Here is a 23,917-nt window from a genome sequence, read left to right as displayed (position 1 = left end):
TTCTGAGTGTTAGTTACATTTACTGATTCTGAGAGTTACATTTACTGATTCTGAGAGTTCCATTTACTGATTCTGAGAGTTACATTTACTGATTCTGAGAGTTACATTTAATGATTCTGAGAGTTAGATACTACAGTAAAACTTCAAACAAACAAAAAATGACATTAAATTAATCATTTATAAAATTAATTGATAAGTGAAGATACTCATATAAATGATTAAAAGGATATATAAATGATTTAAAAAAGCTACATCCCACTTGGGCAAAGGAAATTTTACGTAAGGAAGGCTAAGGGCTTATGGGGAAAGGAAATACAGATAATATATGTGATAAAATCCTTAAAGGATAACAAGAACAAACCTATTTGGATTGATGAGCTCCCCAGTCAAAAAATTCAAGTAACTCCTGGGAGGGGGGAAAAAAACAAAACAAAAACATGAAAGAACAAAAATGGCGACCATTAAGAGCTCTGAGATAAAATTGTTAAATAATCCAACCTCATGTAAAATTTAAGCGGTTGAGTATAATGGCTCGGACGGCTACAAGGTTGCCAATTCAGGAAGCAAAATTTTACTGAACTTTTATGCAAGCACATAGACCGACCCCTTTCTGAGTGCTGAACTCCAGTACAAAAAAGACATTGTGTACTAACTTTTTTCTGTTTAGCAGGTGATTGGAAAATATACTGAGGGTTTATAACATACTGAATTCCGTAAATAAACGGAAAGTTGGCAACCTTGATAGTTAACAAGTTCAAAACTCAGTGGAAACACTGGTCTAGATAACTCTATTTGATGACTGCTCGGAATAGCCTCAGTCATGGAGTCGAGAGCCTATTTTACAATACCTCTGCTCGTATACAAGAAGCAAAATTGGGGTTGGTGGCTTGTACATGGACGGTAGACATTGAGCATAAAACTCATCGCTGGCCCTGATTTAGTACTCTTGTGTTTGGACTACAGACACTACCTCACCTGACTTGGTTGAGAAGGAGTACCTCACTAATACTATACTGGCAATGATGAATGTTGTTTGAACGGTGAGAAATCAAAATTTGGCTCCATACGTCCTTCAAGGTTATATATATCAGTCTGAATAGTGTGAAAACATATTGTAGGATGTGCATATATCTATTGATATCAATTAAAATTCAACACTCAAGTCAAGACTATGAAGGGGGATAAGTATGCCACATCAAAATCAAGGATAACTCACCATCCACTATAGGCCCAAAATCCAGAATAGAAGGCCAAGGCTATAGCACCGGCACTGAAGTCACTGCCTTCAAATGAGTCTTCAAAACTGTCCACACCTCCTGTCAAGTTGGAATAGAAATAATTCATAATAAGCGTTAATTCGAAGGAAAAGTGGACCTTTTAAGGGGGGACAGAGGTCAAAAATTACCTAAAATTGATTCTTCCCACTTTTTGGGAAATAGGCATTTTTGGTTAATTTAATATCTCATTAATCATTCTATAGAGAATCTTTATCTCATTAAACTCACTTTTAGTGGGGAGTTTTTGTTGTCGTTTCAAAACATGAGATATGCATTCATTTAGTGCATGTTTTGAATACTTACCTTGGCTTTGAAATTTTGATAAATTAATTCACAGGAACATTCATATTTTCTACAAATTTCAATCTACAGATTTGAAATAAGACTTTTTGACATCTAAAACATAGAACCTAATCGTTTGTTTCAATAAATATTAATATCATTTGGTGTAAAAAAAAAAACAACAGCTGCTACCTGTGAGAATAGGGACCATTGTTTCGATACCATAATTGACGAATTTAATTACCAAACAATGAAACATGAAAGTTCAAACGATTAGGTTACAACCATTAATAATAGGATTGTCATAATGTTAATTAAAAGCAACGCTTAGAAATGGAAAGTGAATAAATAGGCCCATGATGAAGATGATGATGATGCTGATGATGATGATGACGACGGTGATGATGGTGATGATGATGATGATGATGATGATGATGATGATGATGATAATGACGATGGCTGGGCTGACAATGGTAATTGTGATTGATCTGACAATTACAAACCTCGGACGAAAGAGATGAGACCCAGAATGATGACCAGTCCAAGAGCGGCCAGTTTACAGAAAGTGATGACAATGGCCACTCGGGTAGCCCATTTCACGTTACGGCTGTTGATGGCAATCAGAACCCCTGAGAAAGAGAGAGACAGAGAGACAAATGAGAGTAAGGGAACATGAAAATACAAAGGAGTTGAACTAATATTCAGTTTGTTTTGTTGTTTGTTTGTTTTTCTTGGTTTTGTGTGATTTGTTCTGTTTGATTTTGTTTTGTTGTTTTGTTTTTTGTGTGTGTGTGTGTGTGTGTGTGTGTGTGTGTGTGTGTGTGTTTTGTTTTGTTTTTTATCCCACACATTCATATTTTTTGCTTGCTTTTGCAAAGTTGGTAACATATTAACTCAGTAAATGGCAATTCAGGACAGTATAATATAGCCTCGTTGTATGAACTCTACAGTTATATGAAATTGCAATGTTGATGTCTTCAGAAAAGTGAGTGGAGCAAGCACTTATGTTGATAATAACAAGAAATGAAGTGAGTAAGAAAGTGCCAGAAGACAAAAGAGAATAAAATTTTTGTTGCGGCGATGGGATAGCTCAGACAGGGTTGTCAATTCAGGAGGCAATAATTTACTGAACTTTCATTGACCTACCTCATTCTGAGCGCTGAGATCCAATAAAAAGACATTATCTATTTACTCTTTTTTCTGTTTAGCAAGTGATTGGAAAATATACTGAGGGTTTATAGTATATGGGATTCCGTTAATATATGGAAAATTGGCAACCTTGAGTAGAGCCACGCTCTCCCCGGCCAGGCGGAGTTATTCTCTATCGTCTTCTGGCACTTTCCTACTCACTTCAATGTTTATGCCAATAATGTCGTCGCCAGTCAAGGTTCCTTCGTGGGATCTTTTAGCTTTGCCTCTTTCTGTGTAATGCTCTGCCTGAAAGCAGGTCATAGTATACAGAAGAGGATCTGCATTCTGGTGTCTGTTTTGAGAGTCAGTGGCAAACTGACATCAGCCAGTGAGTTCAAGTTCAAGAATAAGGGGAGTTAGGTCTCAACAACCACCAGCAGGAGACAGCTGTCACTGTTGGTTAATTAATTATTATTATGGATTCTTTTTGTGTGTGTAATGTGGGGGCAAGGCAGGGGTGGGGGTGGGTTGTAAAATTGTAAAACATGGAATATTTTACAAAGTATTGTACCTGATAGTGATAGCTTCTATAAATGAAGTTGACGTCAATGTCTTTTTATTGGGTTGTTTTCGCCATCCACGTTGATGAGTAATTCTCACTAAACTGTATTATCCAGACTATAAAAGTTCACGGTAACACCACACACAACTATGTGTAACCGTGGACGTTTATAGTCTGGTTAATACAGTTTACTGAGAATTACTCATAAACGCGAATGGCAAAAAGCAATAACAAAAACCTGAGTGACGTCAACTTCGTACTATCTATAATTTTTGCTTTTGTACAAAAACCTGAGTGACGTCAACTTCGTACTATCTATAATTTTTGCTATTGAGCTGTCTTCCTCTTTTTTTTCTGCTTGGTTGTCTTTGTTTTGTTTATATTGCTTTTTTTAACTTTGAGGAGGTTTAGTCTTGGTTTTTTGTTTTTGTTTTTTTTAATTGTTTTTGTTTTTTTGGTTGGTTGTTAACGTTTTTCAAATTATTAATTTGCTCTTATTCTTTTTCCGTTTGTTTTTCTTTTATCCAGAAAGGGCTGAGTTTGCTCTCGTCCGTCGGAAAATAAATGGAGGTAAAAATAAATGAATATTTTTTTTTAAAAAGAAAGAATGAATGAGGGGGAAACTAAAGATAAATTTATAAAGAGGGAGGGAGGGAGTGAGAGAGAGAGAGAGAGAGAGAGAGAGAGAGAGAGAGAGAGAGAGAGAGAGAGAGAGAGAGAGAGAGAGAGAGAGGGGGGGGGGGTCTATCCCTAGACTAGTAAGTGGTGAAAAAGAGATCTCATTCTCATTCAAGCGGCTTGTCAAAACAACGAAGACCAATGATGTCTGCTACTCTACCGTGATAATAAAGATGCCAACAATAATATTATTATTATCATCAATGCCTCTTCTCTTTTCTTTCTCTCTTGTTTTTTTTTTTTTGTTTGTTTTTTTTTTTTTTTTGGTGTGTGTGTGTGTGGGGGGGGGGAGGTTAAGATGTGGCAGGGAATCCCAATGACCAACTAGACCATAACAATAACCCTATGCCACCACTATAACCTGTCACCGTGGCTGTGTTTATGCAGCCATGGCTTTGTTTATGCCGGTACATGGTACTCGATGGCAATTAGTACGCCTATCTTACGGTGACGCACTGAAGAGAACATAAAGAAGAAGAAAAAAAAAGTCTTTCCGCTGATGATCCTTTACAAACAGGAATAGGGTAGGTATATCCCAACCCAAATTTGCCACAGGCAACATCATAATATGCACACACAAAAAAAGGTGTATAATTTTTTTTTCTTGTTAAATCCGAGTTTAAATCAGTGCTGATGGTGACAAAAAGTGAAAAAGTAGGAAACTGTTGAACGATTGCCTTTAAGCCCCATTTTTACTGCACTAAACCCCACTTTTAGAGCAATAATTGAGATGATAGACTATCATTGATACTCTAGCTAACTTCTGGAGAGTGGGAAACAGCACCTGTGTGTTCCACCACACATCAACTCTCTCATTGCTAGCACATTGTTTCAAGAAAATGTAATTTTTAAAAGGAGGAAATTCCTCCTCTGGACTCCAAAATCACGGATTTCCGCGGATCCGAGGAAAACCATCAGCACTGTTAAATACCAAAAAAATGTATTGACACAACACATTGCGCTCTCTCTCTCTCTCTCTCTCTCTCTCTCTCTCTCTCTCTCTCTCTCTCTCTCTCTCTCTCTCTCTCTCTCTCACACTCTCTCTCTCTCACACTCTCTCTCTCTCTCTCAGACACACTCTCTCTCTCTCACTCTCTCTCACTCTCTCTCTCTCTCTCTCTCTCTCTCTCTCTCTCTCTCTCTCTCTCTCTCTCTCTCTCTCTCTCTCTCTCTCTCTCTCTCTCTTGTATTTTTCACTTTGCGTTATTGTCAGGCGCTGTATTTTATTCACAACTTTTCAAATGTCTATGTCTGAATGACAACTTTAAGTCAGAATAATAACAATCACAACAACAATAACTATAACAAAAGCAATGACACTTATAATAATAATAATAATAACAACAACAACAATAGCAATGACAATAATAATAATAATAATAATAATAATAATAATAATAATAATAATAATAATAATAATAATAATAATAATAATAATAATAATAATAATAATAATAATAATAATAATAACAATGATATGCACCGGCATCAATAAATTCAAGTGTACTTTTTCAATAAGTTTTATTGAAATAACGGGATAATCATAGACATGAGCAGTAATTTAATTCGTAGATCTACGAATTTTTCGTAATATAGATAGTGTGCGCTTGGCTGAAAAGCTCACAACATTGCCATCCGGAAGTATAACGGACCAACACACAAAACTATGTGTAACCTTAAACGTTTAGTCTGGTTAATACAGTTTAGCGGGAATTACTCAAACGCGGATGGCAAAAAAACAATAACAAAGACCCGAGTGACGTCAACTTCATTCAAGCAGGTCTGCTATTTGGCACATCGGTTCCACATTCAAACCCAATCCACGGAATACAATACAGTGTAATATCATACGCACTAATCTCAGTGTTTAATCAACCCTTCCTGTATTCAAGACCCCCGCTTGATCAGGGCGACGCAAAACAATTATTATTATTATTATTATTATTATTATTATTATTATTATTATTATTATTATTATTATTATTATTATTATTATTATTATTATTATTATTATTGCTGAGGGTAAGGATTATTGCATTGATTGTTATTTGTATTATCATTGTGATAATGGAACTGGAATTAACTTTAACCGACCTCTACGTCGGTTTGATGTTTTTGATGAGCCACGAGGCTCACAGGACTCATAAGAAGATCACTCAATTCGGTGGTTTCTAGACTCCAAACCCCTCCTTAGTCAATACATGCGGCAATGTGGTTCAGTGGTATGACACTCGCTTTCGGATCGGAAGGTCCTGGGTTCGAGCCTCGCTCGGCGCATTGTTGAGTCCTTGGAAAAGGCTCTTTATTACTCACATTAAAGTGTAAAATGAATACCAGGCCGTTTACAGCGTTGTTTCTGTCGAAATAAAATGTAATATCGCCTAACAGGCGTCATGTATCGTTTTACAAATCACGTGTTGCTGTTGGTCAGGAACTCTTTGTAAAGCGCTTTGAGCACATTCCGTTTAGTGGATATTATGCTCTATAAAAGCTCAAGTTTTTCTTTGGTCTTTAAAATAAACAAAAACCTATGGAAAAGGTTCTCGGCACGTCCAACCGGGGATTTCGCCAGTTTCCTTATCCGACTCTGAATTATTTTCTAAAATTATTTTTGGTTAATGTTTTTAAAATAAATTTTGGCCAAAAAACAAGCCCTTCAAATATCGATCGATTAAAATGACTCTCATCTTATTAAAAACTTCACGGAAACCCCAAGTTTGCGAGTTTTTGACAAGATTGACAAGATGAGAGTAATTTTAATCGCGTGAAGTCGCAGGTTTGCGAGTTTGTTTGTTTTTTTGACAAGACAAGAGTCATGTAAATCGATCGATATTTGAAGAACTAGTTTTCTGGCCAATTAAAAAAAATGTATTTATTTATTTATTTATTTATTTTGGTCTTTTCTTCGAGTACGGATTACTGACAGTACAGAGAACCTTCCTCAAATCTAAGTGTATCTGGTTTCAAACTTCTGTATTTTGTGATTGATTGAAGAAGGGTCTTGAACCCGTAGCGTTTCGAGTTGAACATATTATTTTGTTTGGAGCCCAATTATGCTTCAATTAACATACATTGCAAACTGATGGTAATCTGTTTGCGTGCGTCAATGTAATGTTTAGCAGATGGAAGAATGTGGTTTCCTGAAAAGAGGAGGAGGAGGTCAGAATAGGACGTCTTGACTTTTAAACAAAGAAAAGACGTGGAGTGGAATTAAGTAAACAATGATGAAATAGAGTGATGCAATGGAAGCGAAATCATATGACTTTTCTTTGCATGTGATTGATGCAATATCTAAAATACATATAATATAGGTATTAGAGCATAACGCTGTGTGCGGGCGGGGTTATTTGACAAGACGGACAAAAATAATATGTTCTTTTTTGTTTGTTTTTTTTTTTTGTTGACGAAACGAAATTTAAAATAACACCAATTTTTGCGTCTATTTTTTTTTTTCTTCTCCATATCCTTGTAAATTTTCTCATTTTTTACGTATTTTGAACTAAACTGCTGATAAAAATACGCAATTTCATAACAGTTGGCATACACTTAGCCCCCCCCCCCCCCCCCCCCAAACACGCACACACACACACACACACACACACACACACACACACACGATGTGTATAGCTGGCAATCGAGGAAGTAAAAAGCTATTGTAAATCAGGATAGAAGACGCAGCAAGGGCCCACTATGGGAGATCGCGGTGATGATACCCTAGCTCTAGAAACGAGATAATAAGGACGTTTCGGTGCTCCCCTTTATCAACAAAACAGGGTGAATTAAACACGACAGACGAATGAGACAATAATCTCATTCGTCTGTAGTGTTTAATTCATCCTATTTTGTTGATTAAGGGAAAACCCGAAACGTCCATATTATCTGTTTTCGTATATTAAATTGAAGCTTACATTCAATTTCACATTGTTATTTATATCTCTAGAATCTAAAATATAGAGTCCGACATTTACCGTAATTTTAAAATTTTAAATCATCTCGAATTAATGGGGGGGTTTTTTCTCTTGGGGGCGGGGAGGGGGGGGTAAAGAGGAGGTGTAGAGATAGATTAGCTGTAGTCTACTTTGACATCCGTGGCCTCAAAACTTTACTACGCCTATGTCGAGTTAGACCAGATGACAAAGAGATTTTAAAGGTAAAATGATCGGAGACGTGAACTTTTGGATTTTGCCATACTATGAATCAATCTCCTCATTCTCCTCAATAAAACTTATCCAAGTCTTAAAGTCTTGTTTATAAATAAAATTCAACTGTAGTGCCCACACCAACCCGACATGACGCTGTTTTGGGTCGATAGGTTGAATTTACCTAGAATATATCAACAAATTGCCCATTAAAGGATTAGACAACTCCTAAAAGCCCTGGCATCATGCATTCCCTTTCAACAATTAAAAAAAAAATTCAATCATGGATTGATGACTACCCAGAAGAGGCTTAAGTTTCCTGGAGAAAGAAGATATTACTTCTAGCCACACACTCTCTCTCTCTCTCTCTCTCTCTCTCTCTCTCTCTCTCTCTCTCTCTCTCTCTCTCTCTCTCTCTCTCTCTCTCTCTCTCTCTCTCCCTCCTTCTCTCTCTCCCGTGTATGTGCATGTGTACCCCCCCCCCTTTCCCCCAAACACCCAAATCCTACATACCTAAGTGTGTTGGGTATTTTTTTTTGTTTTTTTGTGTGTCTTCTGAATTGATGATATTGCACCTTATGCCACATTAATATCATTTGGAATTTCCCCCCCCCCCCCCGCCCCCAATCCCCTTTCCCCATCACCACCACCCTAATGCAGGTAAGCGTTCAACCAGCTGACTCCACAATATGTATACGATTATGATGAAGGGGACTTTTTTGGACCGACGCCGGGATAGAGTACACAGGGGCAGTAAAAACAATAAAAAATAATATTTTATGTCCTGTCGACAAATCCAGAAGCATGTCCGCATACCCATTATCATTATACCAGTCGTTGTCCTGAATGCAGGTCAATAAATACATGCCAAAAAAAATTAATGATAACCCCCATATATCACTTTAATGGGACCCAGGTGCCCGATCCGACTTACGCATGCAGTTAGTGTCCAGTTTGGACGGATGCCATTCATATCTCACCTTTAATAGACCGGTGACATACGGAGGGAGATGTGCAATTGATTCCCCCTGGAGTCAACGTCATATAAATATGCAGACAATAAAAGATATCAAAAGGAAGATGGTCGTGGAACATTGTGTATTGCTATACTAAATGCCGACCTGCAGACATATCATCGTCTGCTCCAATCAGCACCAGGAGAATAATTTGTATCATTGCAGCTACAAAACAAAAACAAAAACAAAAAACACTTTTAAATCCAATAAATACTTTGGAATCGTATCCACGTATTTGGGTCCAAAAAGTGTGCTAGAATACGCGAAATAGAACCATTTGGTAGGTCTGCATTTATAATATTTCTTTTTCATTTGGGTATACATCATCGACAGTAATGCACTGTCTGACTGAGTCGGTCCATTTTTAAAACAACAAGAGGCAACTGCGGCAAAATAATAATAATAATAATAATAATAATAATAATAATAATAATAATAATAATAATAATAATAAAAGAAGAAGAAGAAGAAGAAGAAGAAGAAGAAGAAGAAGAAGAAGAAGAAGAAGAAGAAGAAGAAGAAGAAGAAGAAGAAGAAGAAGACTTGCTTTGGTCGTGTAAAGAGACCCTAGATTTTTACCTCCTCCCCCATCCCAAACCTAATCAGATACCCTGGTGGCAATCGATTAGTGAAAATGGCTTTTACATACAATATTATTTCCACAAATGCTACCGGATACAGGGGGAAGACCTTTGATGTCGATCTACAATGAAATGAACTTGTCCCCCCCCCCCCACCCTCTCTCTCTCTCTCTCTCTCTCTCTCTCTCTCTCTCTCTCTCTCTCTCTCTCTCTCTCTCTCTCTCTCTCTCTCTCTCTCTCCCTACCCCTCTCAAAAGAAAAAGAAAGAAAAACGAACAAACAAAAAGTATGAAATTCAATGTACCATGAACATTGTCCACGAAGGAGAAAAAAAATGAGCATTGTTAAGCGCCTTGAGTTTGGAAACAAAAAAATATGAATCTGCGCTGGTGATATTTTTCAATACTAAATTTAGAATGGGATTTGGGAGGGGGTCCACGACATGGTCAAATACTTTCAAAGTACGATCTGCCGATGATAAAATCGCTGCGTTCAAATAATTTACGTGGCTTGGTGACATAGGCGGGTTGCGTGTGATTTGCTTTGATGACGATAACGGTATGTAGATATAAAGCAGAACCACAACTACTAAAAATTTAATCGTTACATAATATATTATTATAAAAGACGTCCTTAGAGGCCAAATTCGGATTTCTCCCCCTCTGTGTAAGGATTATTTAACCAAAGTTTTGGAGAGAGAAAAAAAAATCAGCAATAAAGTTATTTTACTCTAGACAGATATGCAATCAAATTAAACTAACACTAAGCTATTTTGGATCTATTCACCTTCTAACATATCATATGAAGCATTTTAAAAGTGACAAAAGGTGAACAAAAAATTTGTATATTCTATATTTTAATAATTCTAATTTGAAAGAATACATAACCCAAACAGCACTATTTTCTTTCCACGCTCTAATTGTACATTATGATAGCCCGCTGTCCGTGTCATCCATCATCATTATTATTTTCACCCTAGTCTATTTGTGTTGAACATATAAATGATGGTGGAAGCAATGCTTTCTGGATTGGTTTTTATTTTTCTTCAAATGCAGGCTTTTGATTAAAATATATTTATAAAACAACACGAGGCGGCTACGGTAGAAGAAGAAGAAGAAGAAGAAGAAGAAGAAGAAGAAGAAGAAGAAGAAGAAGAAGAAGAAGAAGAAGAAGAAGAAGAAGAAGAAGAAGAAGAAGAAGAAGAAGAAGAAGAAGAAGAAGAAGAAGAAGAAGAAGAATAGAGGAAGGAAGAAAGAAGACGAAAGAGCACACGGAGACGTGACGTCAACGGCATTCTATTTAAAAAAAGAAACTGGATTCGAACACCGAGAGGCAACCACAGATTACCATTACGTCTGTCTTTAGATAATCTGGGAGTGGGGTGTGAAAAATCACACATTCACACACACACACACACACACACACACACACACACACACTCACCATCTGTAATCTAGAAACATGGAATCATCATTACCACCTCAGCATAACTCGGAAGAGGCAATCCGGGCCATTCTTACGTCACATAACCAAGTATGTGAACAACCCCCAAGGTCAAATGGACGAAATTGAATAATATTTATGTAAGTAAGGATCAGCTCAAACCAGAAACAGGTAAGGAGGAATGATAATATAGGTAATGAGTAACAAACCTGTTTACAAAATAGAAACATATATACTGTTAGCTTATTAGAGAGATTTGTTGTATCTAAAATTAAACACTGGCTTTAAAATTTAATCTTAAAAACATACACATTATATATCAATCAGACTGCTATATCTGCACCCAATTTCACATAACATTCATTGCATTTGAGACCCACTTTCGGATCGGAATGTCCCGGGTTCGAGCCCTGCTCGGCGCAGAGTTGAGTCCTTGGAAAAGGCTCTTTACTCACATTCTTTCACCGTACTCAAGTGTAAAATGAGTACCTGGCCGTTAACAGCTGTCTCTGTGAGAGAAAAAAATGTAATATCGCCAAACAGGCGCCATCTCTCCCGTCATTGCCAGATATAGAGGCGGGATTGGTAAAGGTAGAAAAGACAATGAAAGAAAATAAATAAGATATCAAAAGGCGACGAGGAGAAGATTAAAAAGAAGTCAAGGAGAAGTAAACAAACGAGCACAGTAAGTATAAAAACAAAATAATAATGATCCCTCCCATCATTGCCAGATATAGAACTGAACGACAACAGCAACCAACGCTTAAACTAAAATCGATAGCGATAAGTGGAATCACGACAAGCCGTGCGTGGAAGAAAACATCGTGCAGTAATAGTTACGTGTATCATTAACTTAACGCTTTCAAGACGGTGTTACAGTTCACTCTCTAACTCACCGGACTTGTTTATTTTTAAAGGGTTTTACGGCGTTTGCAAAACATTTAGGTCATATCAGCGCCAGTAAAAAAAAAAATAAATAAAAGAAAATGGGATAGTACAAAGTTATAGAATTACAATTAAAGCATCCAAGAAAAAGTAAGGCAAAGGGGAATTGGTTCAAATAGGGAACAGATGTAGATTCCAAGGGCACACACACAATCAGTGTACTTAAGAGATTACCTAAATATCTCATCCTGACACAGGCACAGGTCTCCACTAAGAGGAATACACTTAAATGTTTACAAATCTTTAAACCAAAGATAATACAGCAGAGAGACGATTTACCAGACAAAAGATATCTCCCAAACTCTAAGTACAAATTTGACTGTTTCCCTCCCAGCCAGGGCCAGGACAAAACCAAGTAATCTAATTCCAAGTCGAAGACAGAAAGCATGTTGGAAAATAGCTATAGGGGGATAGAAGACACAGTGTAAGTGCCTCCCTGCCCACTATGAGAGGTCAGGAAACACCACCCAGTCACTGGACTTGACATAATATATGCGACCCATCGCCTCAATTCGGTATTGTCCCGGGCTGAACAAGACACCGAAACTTGTATAATATGTATCGTGAAATCGGTTAGCATTATTACAATAAATCGTAACTTGTGTAATTTCAGAACATGCATTAGTTGACCTCAATAGGAAATAGAACAATTCAAATTAAATTTCGTGATTTAACCTCTTAAGTGCCTGGTTCACCCTGACATCATACCGTTCGAGACGCCGGGCCACATATTATCTTACTCCGCCCCCCCCCCCCCCCCCTCCTTTTTTTCAAAACAGACACTTTTTGGTTAAATCGGTGCAATTCGGACATCGATGAATGCATCCTGGGTAAACAATGTCTTGTTTTGTTTGTTTTTTTAAGCGCCTTAGGGTTTCGACCAACAGCGCTATAGAAATACGCAAACCTACCACGAAAAATTCGTAGAAATACGAATTTTTGGCTCCGGCTTCAAAATTGCATATGTCTCTTTGACGCAATAAATCTTGTTCAAAACAAAGTTTAATTTCTTAGAATCAATATTTAGGACTGGATCACGATGAGGACATATTATTGATTTGTAAGACTATTTAAAGTGACTTTTTCTATGTTTCCTTTGGAAACTACGAATTTTTGAAAATTCATGTAGACAGCTCTGAAAATGCTGATTATTATTATTATTATTATTATTATTATTATTATTATTATTATTATTATTATTATTATTATTATTATTATTATTATTATTATTATTATTATTAGAATGCTACTGTTGTCTTGGTGAACATGAGTCAATTACGATATCGTAACAGCAACCACAGGGATGATAAAGGAATAAATTATGATGGGATTGTAACTTAGTCACGCAGATCAAAGAGTAAATATAAATATTCAGGGAGAGACATGCAGGAAATCATCATATTATAACAGACGTTCTTTTGAATCCAGCAAAGGGTGTATTTGCGTCATTAGAATCACACGACATTCCATGTTTTTAATGTGCATTATATCTATCTACCCTTCAATGGGTGCTAATTTTATTCTTATTTTTTAATCAACACGCAATTCAACGACCACATGGTGATCAATCTTATTCTATCTTCACGTCGCACCTCATGAAATCTGATCTTTGATACAAAGGTAGTCGGTATGCTAAAATTGTTGATAGCTCCAGAGCCGTAAAGACATTTCATAATTGCACTGTTAGACATGATTGGCAATCAAGAATGATTGTGTGCCTTTTTTTTTTGTCGGATGTTAGGAAGGGGGGGGGAGGTATCTACTAATCAACTTGTTTTAAAAACCACACGGATCTCTCTCTCTCTCTCTCTCTCTCTCTCTCTCTCTCTCTCTCTCTCTCTCTCTCTCTCTCTCTCTCTCTCTCTCTCTCTCTCTCTCTCTCTCTCACACACACACACACACAAACATATTATCATCATCCATTGCCAACGCTCAAACTCAATGTCACCTAAATTTTCGTTGGACATAATATGTAACAGTGCCGACCTGGCGATTGACGCCTCAGTGTCAAAACACTATCAAATAACAACAACGATCATTGCTTGGGCGACTCGTGTCAAAACTCAACTTGCACTAAACTTTTAATTAGATCTGGAGTTATTCTCAACCCACCACTAACTGTATATATATATTTTTTTTTTTTTTTTTAAATGAGGATTACCCACTAAACGTCACAAAAGCGCTTTACAAAGGATCCCTTGCTAGCAGAAACACTGATAACAGAAGAGCAAGACATGACGCCTTTAAGACTAGTCCATTTCCCTTTTTTAAAATTTAATTCCAACATAGACGACACTGTTAAGGGCTAGATATTTTTACTAAGCCCAGAGTAGAGCGGGAAAATGTGAGTAAAGAGCCTTTTCCAAGGACTCAACTTTGCGCCGCGAAGAGCAACACTCGAACTGTGGTCAGGCCATAGAAAATGCACACTGCTCGCGCAGTGGGAACTAACGTCTCGTCACAATAATATTAGTATGGGGCAGACATTACAAACGAACGGACGACCCTTTGCGTCATTGGGGCGGATAAAGATTAACCGAATTTAGCCTTGGGAGTTTATCCACCATTCACACATTCATTAAGTCACTTAGCACCGGTAAACGTGACTTTAAAAAGCATGGTTCCACTACGTGTATGTCAATCCAAAAGACCATCAACACCGTTCATACAAAACACAAAGATTGAACTTCCCACACTTCACTGATTACTACTACAACTATGTCAGAGCTTACGTGCCATATCATTATTGTTGCCAAACACACTTCTGTACTGAAACACCCCCCCCCCCCCCCCCCAAAAATAAAAAAAAAAAAAGAAAAAGATAATGATTGTTAATTTTAATGGTAGAAAATTACATCATTACGAAACAACAACGATTGACTAACACTAACACGTGAATCACAATTACAATAACTTCTTAAAAATACTAATACTAACTCCGGTTTTTAAAAATAGAATTGACCCGTCGCCTCAAATCAGTATTTTGTCGAGATATTAAATCTTTTCACACTGAAATAATGGACACGCCAACATCCACCACAAGCTCGCGTACATATTGATGGAATAATATTAGCGAAACATTACCCATAAAAATAGGTACTATCTGCATTTTAAAAAAAAGGTCCTTCAGAGTCATTAGGCCCATGGAGCGTAGTTTCACCCAGCTATAAAAATTATCATAGCGTAAAACAAAAAATAGCAATAGCTCGCTACTTCATGGATAGGATGCAAGTCCATCGCAACGTACTTTCCACCATATCTTACAGACCCAGTTACCCAATCTCGGCCGGGCGGTCAAGGGGTCAGAAAAAATCTCGGTCCCTTTAATTAAGAAACAAGTGCTCTACCAACTGAAATATCAAGAAGTTATCCTGAAATGTTACCGTTTTGATATGATGTGTTATAGGCCTGCGGCTATGTGGTCTAGTATTATGACACTAATCGGAAGCTCCTGAGTTCAATTCCGAGCAGTGCATAGTTGAGTCCTTGGAAAAGGCTCTTTACTCACATTCTCTCACCATACTTAAAACCTGTAATATCTCGATCGATATAGGTCCATTTGCCTGTGAAGCGAGTGCTCCACCAGCTGAGCTAGTGAGACCCCCAATGTTAAGCATTTAATTCAATGATAAATCCGAGAAATGGTGAAAATTGGCGGGTTACAAAGTATCTCCAATTTAATATTTGATTTCATAAGGTGCTGAAACAGTAGAACAACAGGCTCATCCGACTACGAAAATGCCAAAATCATTAGAACAACAAGCTCATCTTGAAAATGCTAGTGATATTTTTGCTTAACATTATTTGACCTGACAGAGATCACTGCAATACACAGTCAACTCGACTGAATGGCCATAATCTAAAAAAAAAAAATAATAATAATAAACTTCCTTAATGCTTGAATTAAAATCTAATTTCAAAGTGTATTTTTATTTATGAAGTTTAATATTGCTCCCAGCAATAGAGAACAAAGTCTCAATCACTGAATTGAAATATTCAGAGGCACAATATGTTGTTCTGTATGGATTTAATTAATAATTAAGTTCAATTGTGACTTAATGCAAGGTTATATTCACCTTTATTCGTGTATTTATAATTGCATGCGGAGAGCTGGATTGTAACAGCAACAGGAATGGGTGTTTAAATAAAATATCACTACAATTGAGTAATATTAATATCATGGTTCTTACAACTTCAGGACAACAAAAAAAACTTTGGACCTTTTCCAAACCTATAAGCCCCACAATTGAAGGATAAACTATCAAATTCTAAAAAGGATTTTTTATATATATATGTCATTTATGAATAGTAAAGTATAGCTGATGTGGTGAAAGAGTAATGAAGATGATGATGCGGTGGTGTTGGTTGCAATCGTAGAGATAGTGATGATAATGATGTGGTGTTGGTAGTGATGATGACTATGTGATAGTGTTAGTAGTAATTTTGACCTAACAAGTTTCCAAACATTTCCAAAGTGAGTGAATTCCTGACCATTTTCCCGACCCGAGAAAAAAATTATCAAAGCTTCGACTTCCTGCCCTTGTGGGAACCCTGTAATACATCATAGCCTCCTGAAAGCACTTGAATATTTTTCATAACTCGTTAAAAACAACAACAAAAATAAAATAAATAAATGGAAAATATGCAAAACGAATATTGTCTGATAGAGAAAGCCAGTTAATACCAACTTCAGAAGTGTAAAACAAGTCAATGGTAACACTTGCGAATGTCATCAAAAAGGTGTGTGTATATATATATATATATATATATATATATATATATAATATATATATATATATATATATATATATATATAAATATATATAAATATATAATATATATATATATATATATATATATATAAATATATATATAAAATATATATATAGATAATATATATAATATATAATATATATATAAGAAGAAGAGAGAAGAGAGAGAGAGGAGAGAGAGAGAGAGAGAGAGAGAGAGAGAGAGAGAGAGAGAGAGAGAGAGAGAGAGAGAGAGAGAGAGAGAGAGAGAGAGAGAGAGAGAGGTAGGAGGGAAAGGGGTGGAGTGAGAAATTTGATCATTTGTAAACCTATGTCAAGGATCAAAACATAGAAAAAAGGTTTAATGAACAAAAACAAAAAAACAATTCAATGGTCAGTGTGTAGTGTGGGAAATTGAATTCAGGGAGGGGAGGGATTTGAAAATTATCCACGCTTCAGTGCAAAGATCCAAGACAAAGAACTGTAAAAATAATAGTCTCCAAGTCATCATTCTCCGGTGCATTAAATACACGCATGAAATATGTAAATAAGAGGATATCAACTAATCGTAATAAAAATCTCTTCCTTTCAAAGGCTAAGTGGAACTCTATACTATATGTAATTTTTTTCGGCGAACGCTTGATGATCCAGTGTAGATTTTATTGTTCTTAATTAGAAAGTCACGTTGAGCATGAATTTGTAAAAATTATCTGGTGTTTGTATTTATTCTGCACACAGTTGTCAAATTCTTACACAAAAACATATCAGTTGCCCTCACCATTCCATCCCCTTCACAGATTAGTTAACTGACATGCATCGAGTATTTTATTTCTCTGCTGCTTTACCACAGTTTTCAATTCAAGAAACATTATGCAAAAGCTCAATTACAGTGGAACCTCCCGATAACGACATGCCACGGGACCGAGTTTTTATGTCGTTATCCGGAGGTGTCGTTATTTAGAGGTTTCCAAGATGGCGGACAAAGTGGGCGTGGTAAGGCCCACGGGACCAGTTTTTGTTAACATTGACAAAACAAACAAAACATTGTAGTGTATTCCTCTTAGAGGGTTCTTGTGCGTGTGTCTGGATGAGACTTTTAGGTGATCTGAACTGAGTACACTGATAGTGTGCTCCTGGAATCTACATCTGTTCCTTATTTAAACCATTCCCCTTTGTCTTACTTTTTCTTATGTAATTTCAATTGTAAATCTAGAATGTTTTTTACTATCCAATTTTCTTTCTTTTTACTGGCGCTGATATGACATGTGTCACAAGCGCTGAAAAAACCCTTTAAAACAAACAAAAACAGGTAATTCGGACGCTGCGAGTTAGATAAAATTCCTCCTCCTCCCACAAAAACACTAATACTACTACTGCTACTACTACCACTATTATTATTATTATTATTACTACTACTACTTCTACTATCACCACATAACATCACATATTCCAAGATTTTGTGTTTACTTGCTTACACTTACATTTATACCTTGGTTTTTATTAATGCATATCAGCCAAGATTCGTCAAAAAAATCTGCGTTCTCATTGGTTTCAAAAGCTACGTTCTCATTGGTTCAAGCAGTAATCATTTTTATAAACTTTTGAGTACTCATACTCGGTATTTTTAGTACCAGATATCTATGAAAATTGCCGAAAATCGCCAAAATGATGTCATTATTCTGAGGTTTTATCAAAAAGTGCATCGTTATTTGGAGGTTGTTTTTTTTTTACTGATCTTAAATAGAAAAAAAATCGGAACCAGGGGCCATGTCGTTATCAGGAGGCTGTCACTATTCGGAGGTGTCGTAATCGGGAGGTTCCACTGTACCATTACATGTCACGGATGAGAAGAGGTAAGAATATTTGAATTTCATTTTACATTCCTGCAACTAATATTACACCATTCCCTATCCTTTAAATTTAAATGAGTCAAAATGAAGGGTTAAAATTACTGTCTCAATTCAGTAATACTTCAATTAATCAATCACAGAAAGTTCAGTTTATAGTAATAGATGAAATGGGAGTATGAAATTTTAATTTTCAACAATTCAGGCCCAATGTTTTTTTTTTCTGAAATGTTCAGGTCGATAGGCTTTCTAAAATATTTTCCATCAAATCTAAAATAGACCTTTCTGGCCCAAAAATGATTGGGTGGACAACAGTGGGTGGGTGGTAAGAGCAGTAAAAAGAAATTCAATTTAAACATAATATGCCCCTTGTCTGTATAAGATTTTGAACCATAATACAATATCTAAATGAATGACAGATTGACTTAATGGAAATCAAGAAATAAATGAAAATTGAAAATACTTACATACAATACAAATAGCTATCAAACGCTGTCCAAGGGGTGGAACAATACAATCTGGAAACAATGGCTGTAATATGTACAGGGAAGCAATCAAACTCAGAGCTGCAATACCCACAGGACAGATGAGCAAAAAGTTGATCCACAAACACACAAAGGCCGGATAATCACCAAAAGCTCGTCGGATGTAAACATATTCCCCACCAGATTCTGGCATTGATGCTCCTAGTTCAGCATAGCACAAAGCACAGAGCATGTTGTAAACTCCACACACAGACCACATGATCATGGAGAAACCGACAGATTTGGCGTGCATGAGGATGCCCACAGGTGAAACAAAGATACCTGATCCAATGATGATTCCAACAATGATGGCAACACCCTGGAAGAGGGTGATCTGCTTCTTGAGTTCCACACCGTCACCCATTCTTATTTCCTTCTACTATTCTGCGTTTCTACGGTCCTCAAAACAAAATGTAACTTGGTAAATGCAAATACAGTCTTCAACCTGTAAATCAAACAGTTCAAAGAAAAATTCATTACAATGGCATTTTCTTAAACAAAGATTGTTTTAAAATGAAATAAGATGAGAGATATTACAAAACATTGTGTTTTGAGTAAGGTATTTTTCAGACATCATCCATTTGACGAGCATGAATGAGAATCTAATAGTAATAGAATAGACGTCTAGACTAGATCGTCACCAGCTGTGAATCTGTGAAGGACATTATTATTATTGTGAGTGATACATAGCTGTCGGCTTGAAAATTTCAAAATCAGGAACAAGCTGACATTTCACTCTACGAGTACCAGAGGAAAAAATTCGAGTTCAAGTTTAAAGATGACCCAACTGATCCATGATGAGTCACAACACAACTCACAACGCTCTCGATTTGATCAAAATTTCTGTAGACTAAATGAAAATTGAACGGATAGTGTTACAATATTTCTGAGACAATCATGTAATAACCTTTGCCTTTGTAGCTCTTACCTTACCTTTAGTGTTTAACGTAAACTTTAAGCTCAAGTACCTAAGTAATCACATTGAAGTCTTGAGTGTGAGTACTTTGGTCGGAAGTCGGAGCAGAGCAAAGCTGATAACTGAATATGATATCCACGTTCTTTGCGGCAACAGAGTACAGAGAATTAAAAAGACCAATCTGTTACTGTTCTACCTACACACGTGGTGGTGGTGGTAGTACTAAACTTGGGGGGCAGACAAAATAAAATCAGGCAGATGAATGGACTACGTACCCCTAACACAAGAGCATACACGATACAAAACACAGCAGACGATTTGTTAATGAATTGTTACTGTTGGTGGCTGCTGCTACTGCAACAAGGCATGGTAAATGGTAGCGAAGAGGCGAAGACAGGGTTGCCAGATTATTTTTCAACAAAATGCCAGGGGAAGACTCAAAAAATGCCAAAACACTCAAAAAAATGCCAAAGTGTGTTGACTCCCACCCCCACTAAGAAAACTACTCACTTTTGATAGGTAACAACAAGATATGAAGTTAGTAGAAAAGTGCCAGAAGACAATAGAGAATAAAAATTTTTTTTCGCGGCGGTGGTGGGGTTTGAACCTGCAACCTTATTGGTACGACAACTCCGCCTGGCAGGTGAGAGCGTGGCTCTACCGTGTGAGCTATCCACGAACACAAAAATATTCGTTTCAAACCCAAAGTCATTTCTAGATCCCTCTCTCACCCACTTCTTGAGATCGCCGATTCGTTCACCACCATCGCGAAGTAATTTTGACCAGCAGTTAAGCCTAATAGCCAATATTCTCATCACAAACATATAACATAGAAACGATTGAGACATTGAGTATGCTCCGGTGTATGGGGTGAATTTTTAATTCAGAAAAGTGAGTGGAGCAGGCACTTATGTTGGTAACAACAAGATATGAAGTTAGTAGAAAAGTGCCAGAAGACAATAGAGAATAAAAATTTTTTTTCGCGGCGGTGGTGGGGTTTGAACCTGCAACCTTATTGGTACGACAACTCCGCCTGGCAGGTGAGAGCGTGGCTCTACCGTGTGAGCTATCCACGAACACAAAAATATTCGTTTCAAACCCAAAGTCATTTCTAGATCCCTCTCTCACCCACTTCTTGAGATCGCCGATTCGTTCACCACCATCGCGAAGTAATTTTGACCAGCAGTTAAGCCTAATAGCCAATATTCTCATCACAAACATATAACATAGAAACGATTGAGACATTGAGTATGCTCCGGTGTATGGGGTGAATTTTTAATTCAGAAAAGTGAGTGGAGCAGGCACTTATGTTGGTAACAACAAGATATGAAGTTAGTAGAAAAGTGCCAGAAGACAATAGAGAATAAAAATTTTTTTTCGCGGCGGTGGTGGGGTTTGAACCTGCAACCTTATTGGTACGACAACTCCGCCTGGCAGGTGAGAGCGTGGCTCTACCGTGTGAGCTATCCACGAACACAAAAATATTCGTTTCAAACCCAAAGTCATTTCTAGATCCCTCTCTCACCCACTTCTTGAGATCGCCGATTCGTTCACCACCATCGCGAAGTAATTTTGACCAGCAGTTAAGCCTAATAGCCAATATTCTCATCACAAACATATAACATAGAAACGATTGAGACATTGAGTATGCTCCGGTGTATGGGGTGAATTTTTAATTCAGAAAAGTGAGTGGAGCAGGCACTTATGTTGGTAACAACAAGATATGAAGTTAGTAGAAAAGTGCCAGAAGACAATAGAGAATAAAAATTTTTTTTTCCCTAAAAAAAAAAAAAATTTTTATTCTCTATTGTCTTCTGGCACTTTTCTACTAACTTCATATCTTGTTGTTACCAACATAAGTGCCTGCTCCACTCACTTTTCTGAATTAAAAATTCACCCCATACACCGGAGCATACTCAATGTCTCAATCGTTTCTATGTTATATGTTTGTGATGAGAATATTGGCTATTAGGCTTAACTGCTGGTCAAATTACTTCGCGATGGTGGTGAACGAATCGGCGATCTCAAGAAGTGGGTGAGAGAGGGATCTAGAAATGACTTTGGGTTTGAAACGAATATTTTTGTGTTCGTGGATAGCTCACACGGTAGAGCCACGCTCTCACCTGCCAGGCGGAGTTGTCGTACCAATAAGGTTGCAGGTTCAAACCCCACCACCGCCGCGAAAAAAAATTTTTATTCTCTATTGTCTTCTGGCACTTTTCTACTAACTTCATATCTTGTTGTCACTTTTGATAGACAATTTACTATCATATCCTGGTGGCTTGCGTGTTTTCTTTTCTTTCTTTTTTCTTTTTTTTTTTTTGAATTATACTAAATTTCCTGTTGGGGTAATTTTTTTATTAAGAAAAGGTGTCATTTGAAGTATAATATAAAAGAAAGGAAAATGCCAAATGAAAATGCCAAATGCCAAATGATTTTTCTAATGCCAAACGGTTTTCAAAAATGCCAGATTTTTGAAATCTGGCATTTAAAATGCCAAACTGGCAACCCTGGGCGAAGAGTAGGTCACATATGCCAGATGCTTTTGCCCCTAAGACGCTATGAAATTTTTATCTCCTCAAACGGGATTGTCGGCACTGCATAGATGACAATAGCGAAGATAAAATACACTTTATTCAATTCTGACTCGTACTTTGTGTTAACTTAGGCCATCATGTGAGAAGAATTATTTATCAAATAAAATACATTGAACGCATAAGATGAAAACTCAGCGTTATGCTTTTATGACACATAGAATGGATATCTAATGTTCAATCTGGTATATATAGTATACAACAAGATATGAAGTGAATAGAAAAGTGCCAGAAGACAATAGGCTAGAGAATAAAAATTTTTCGCGGCGGTGGTGGGGTTCGAACCTGCGACCTTATTGGTACGACAACTCCGCCTGGCAGGTGAGAGCGTGGCTCTACCGTGTGAGCTATCCACGAACACAAAATATTCGTTTCAAACCCAAAGTCATTACTAGATCCCTCTCTCACCCACTTCTTGAGACCGCCGATTCGTTCGTACACCACCATCGCGAATAATTTTGACCAGCAGTTAAGCTTAATAGCCAATATTCTCAACACAAACATATAACATAGAAACGATTGAGACATTGAGTATGCTCCGGTGTATGGGGTGAATTTTTAATTCAGAAAAGTGAGTGGAGCAGGCACTTATGTTGGTAACAACAAGATATGAAGTGAATAGAAAAGTGCCAGAAGACAATAGAGAATAAAAAATTTTTCACCGGAGCATACTCAATGTCTCAATCGTTTCTATGTTATATGTTTGTGTTGAGAATATTGGCTATTAAGCTTAACTGCTGGTCAAAATTATTCGCGATGGTGGTGTACGAACGAATCGGCGGTCTCAAGAAGTGGGTGAGAGAGGGATCTAGTAATGACTTTGGGTTTGAAACGAATATTTTTGTGTTCGTGGATAGCTCACACGGTAGAGCCACGCTCTCACCTGCCAGGCGGAGTTGTCGTACCAATAAGGTCGCAGGTTCGAACCCCACCACCGCCGCGAAAAATTTTTATTCTCTATTGTCTTCTGGCACTTTTCTATTCACTTCATATCTTGTTGTTACCAACATAAGTGCCTGCTCCACTCACTTTTCTGAATTAAAAATTCACCCCATACACCGGAGCATACTCAATGTCTCAATCGTTTCTATGTTATATGTTTGTGTTGAGAATATTGGCTATTAAGCTTAACTGCTGGTCAAAATTATTCGCGATGGTGGTGTACGAACGAATCGGCGGTCTCAAGAAGTGGGTGAGAGAGGGATCTAGTAATGACTTTGGGTTTGAAACG

The 23,917-nt window shown here is 37.1% G+C and overlaps 1 protein-coding gene across 5 annotated transcripts in view; it reads right to left on the bottom strand.

Annotated features, from left to right (window-relative positions):
* The window catches only part of LOC144970441 (large neutral amino acids transporter small subunit 1-like), a 31,410-nt gene extending 10,923 nt beyond the window's left edge, over positions 1-20,487 (bottom strand). For 2 of the 5 annotated variants that reach the window (XM_078910079.1, XM_078910078.1), the window contains exons 1-5: positions 20,368-20,487; positions 19,120-19,621; positions 2,063-2,188; positions 1,217-1,316; positions 362-406 (exon numbers count right to left, since the gene is read on the bottom strand). In XM_078910079.1, the coding sequence (XP_078766205.1) occupies positions 362-406; positions 1,217-1,316; positions 2,063-2,188; positions 19,120-19,540 (692 nt within the window). In that variant the 5' untranslated portion in view covers positions 19,541-19,621; positions 20,368-20,487. Of the gene's footprint in view, positions 1-361; positions 407-1,216; positions 1,317-2,062; positions 2,189-19,119; positions 19,622-20,104 lie in introns of all 5 variants that reach the window. The other 3 variants (XM_078910076.1, XM_078910075.1, XM_078910080.1) reach the window with 2 other exon arrangements.
* Between the last annotated feature and the right edge of the window lie 3,430 nt (positions 20,488-23,917).

Source organism: Berghia stephanieae, chromosome 4, assembly GCF_034508935.2.
Source record: "Berghia stephanieae isolate SIO BIC M18660-M18661 chromosome 4, UCSD_Bste_1.3, whole genome shotgun sequence".
In the NCBI taxonomy this organism is placed as follows: Eukaryota; Metazoa; Mollusca; class Gastropoda; order Nudibranchia; family Aeolidiidae; genus Berghia; species Berghia stephanieae.
This window is presented reverse-complemented; position numbering and strand designations above follow the sequence as displayed.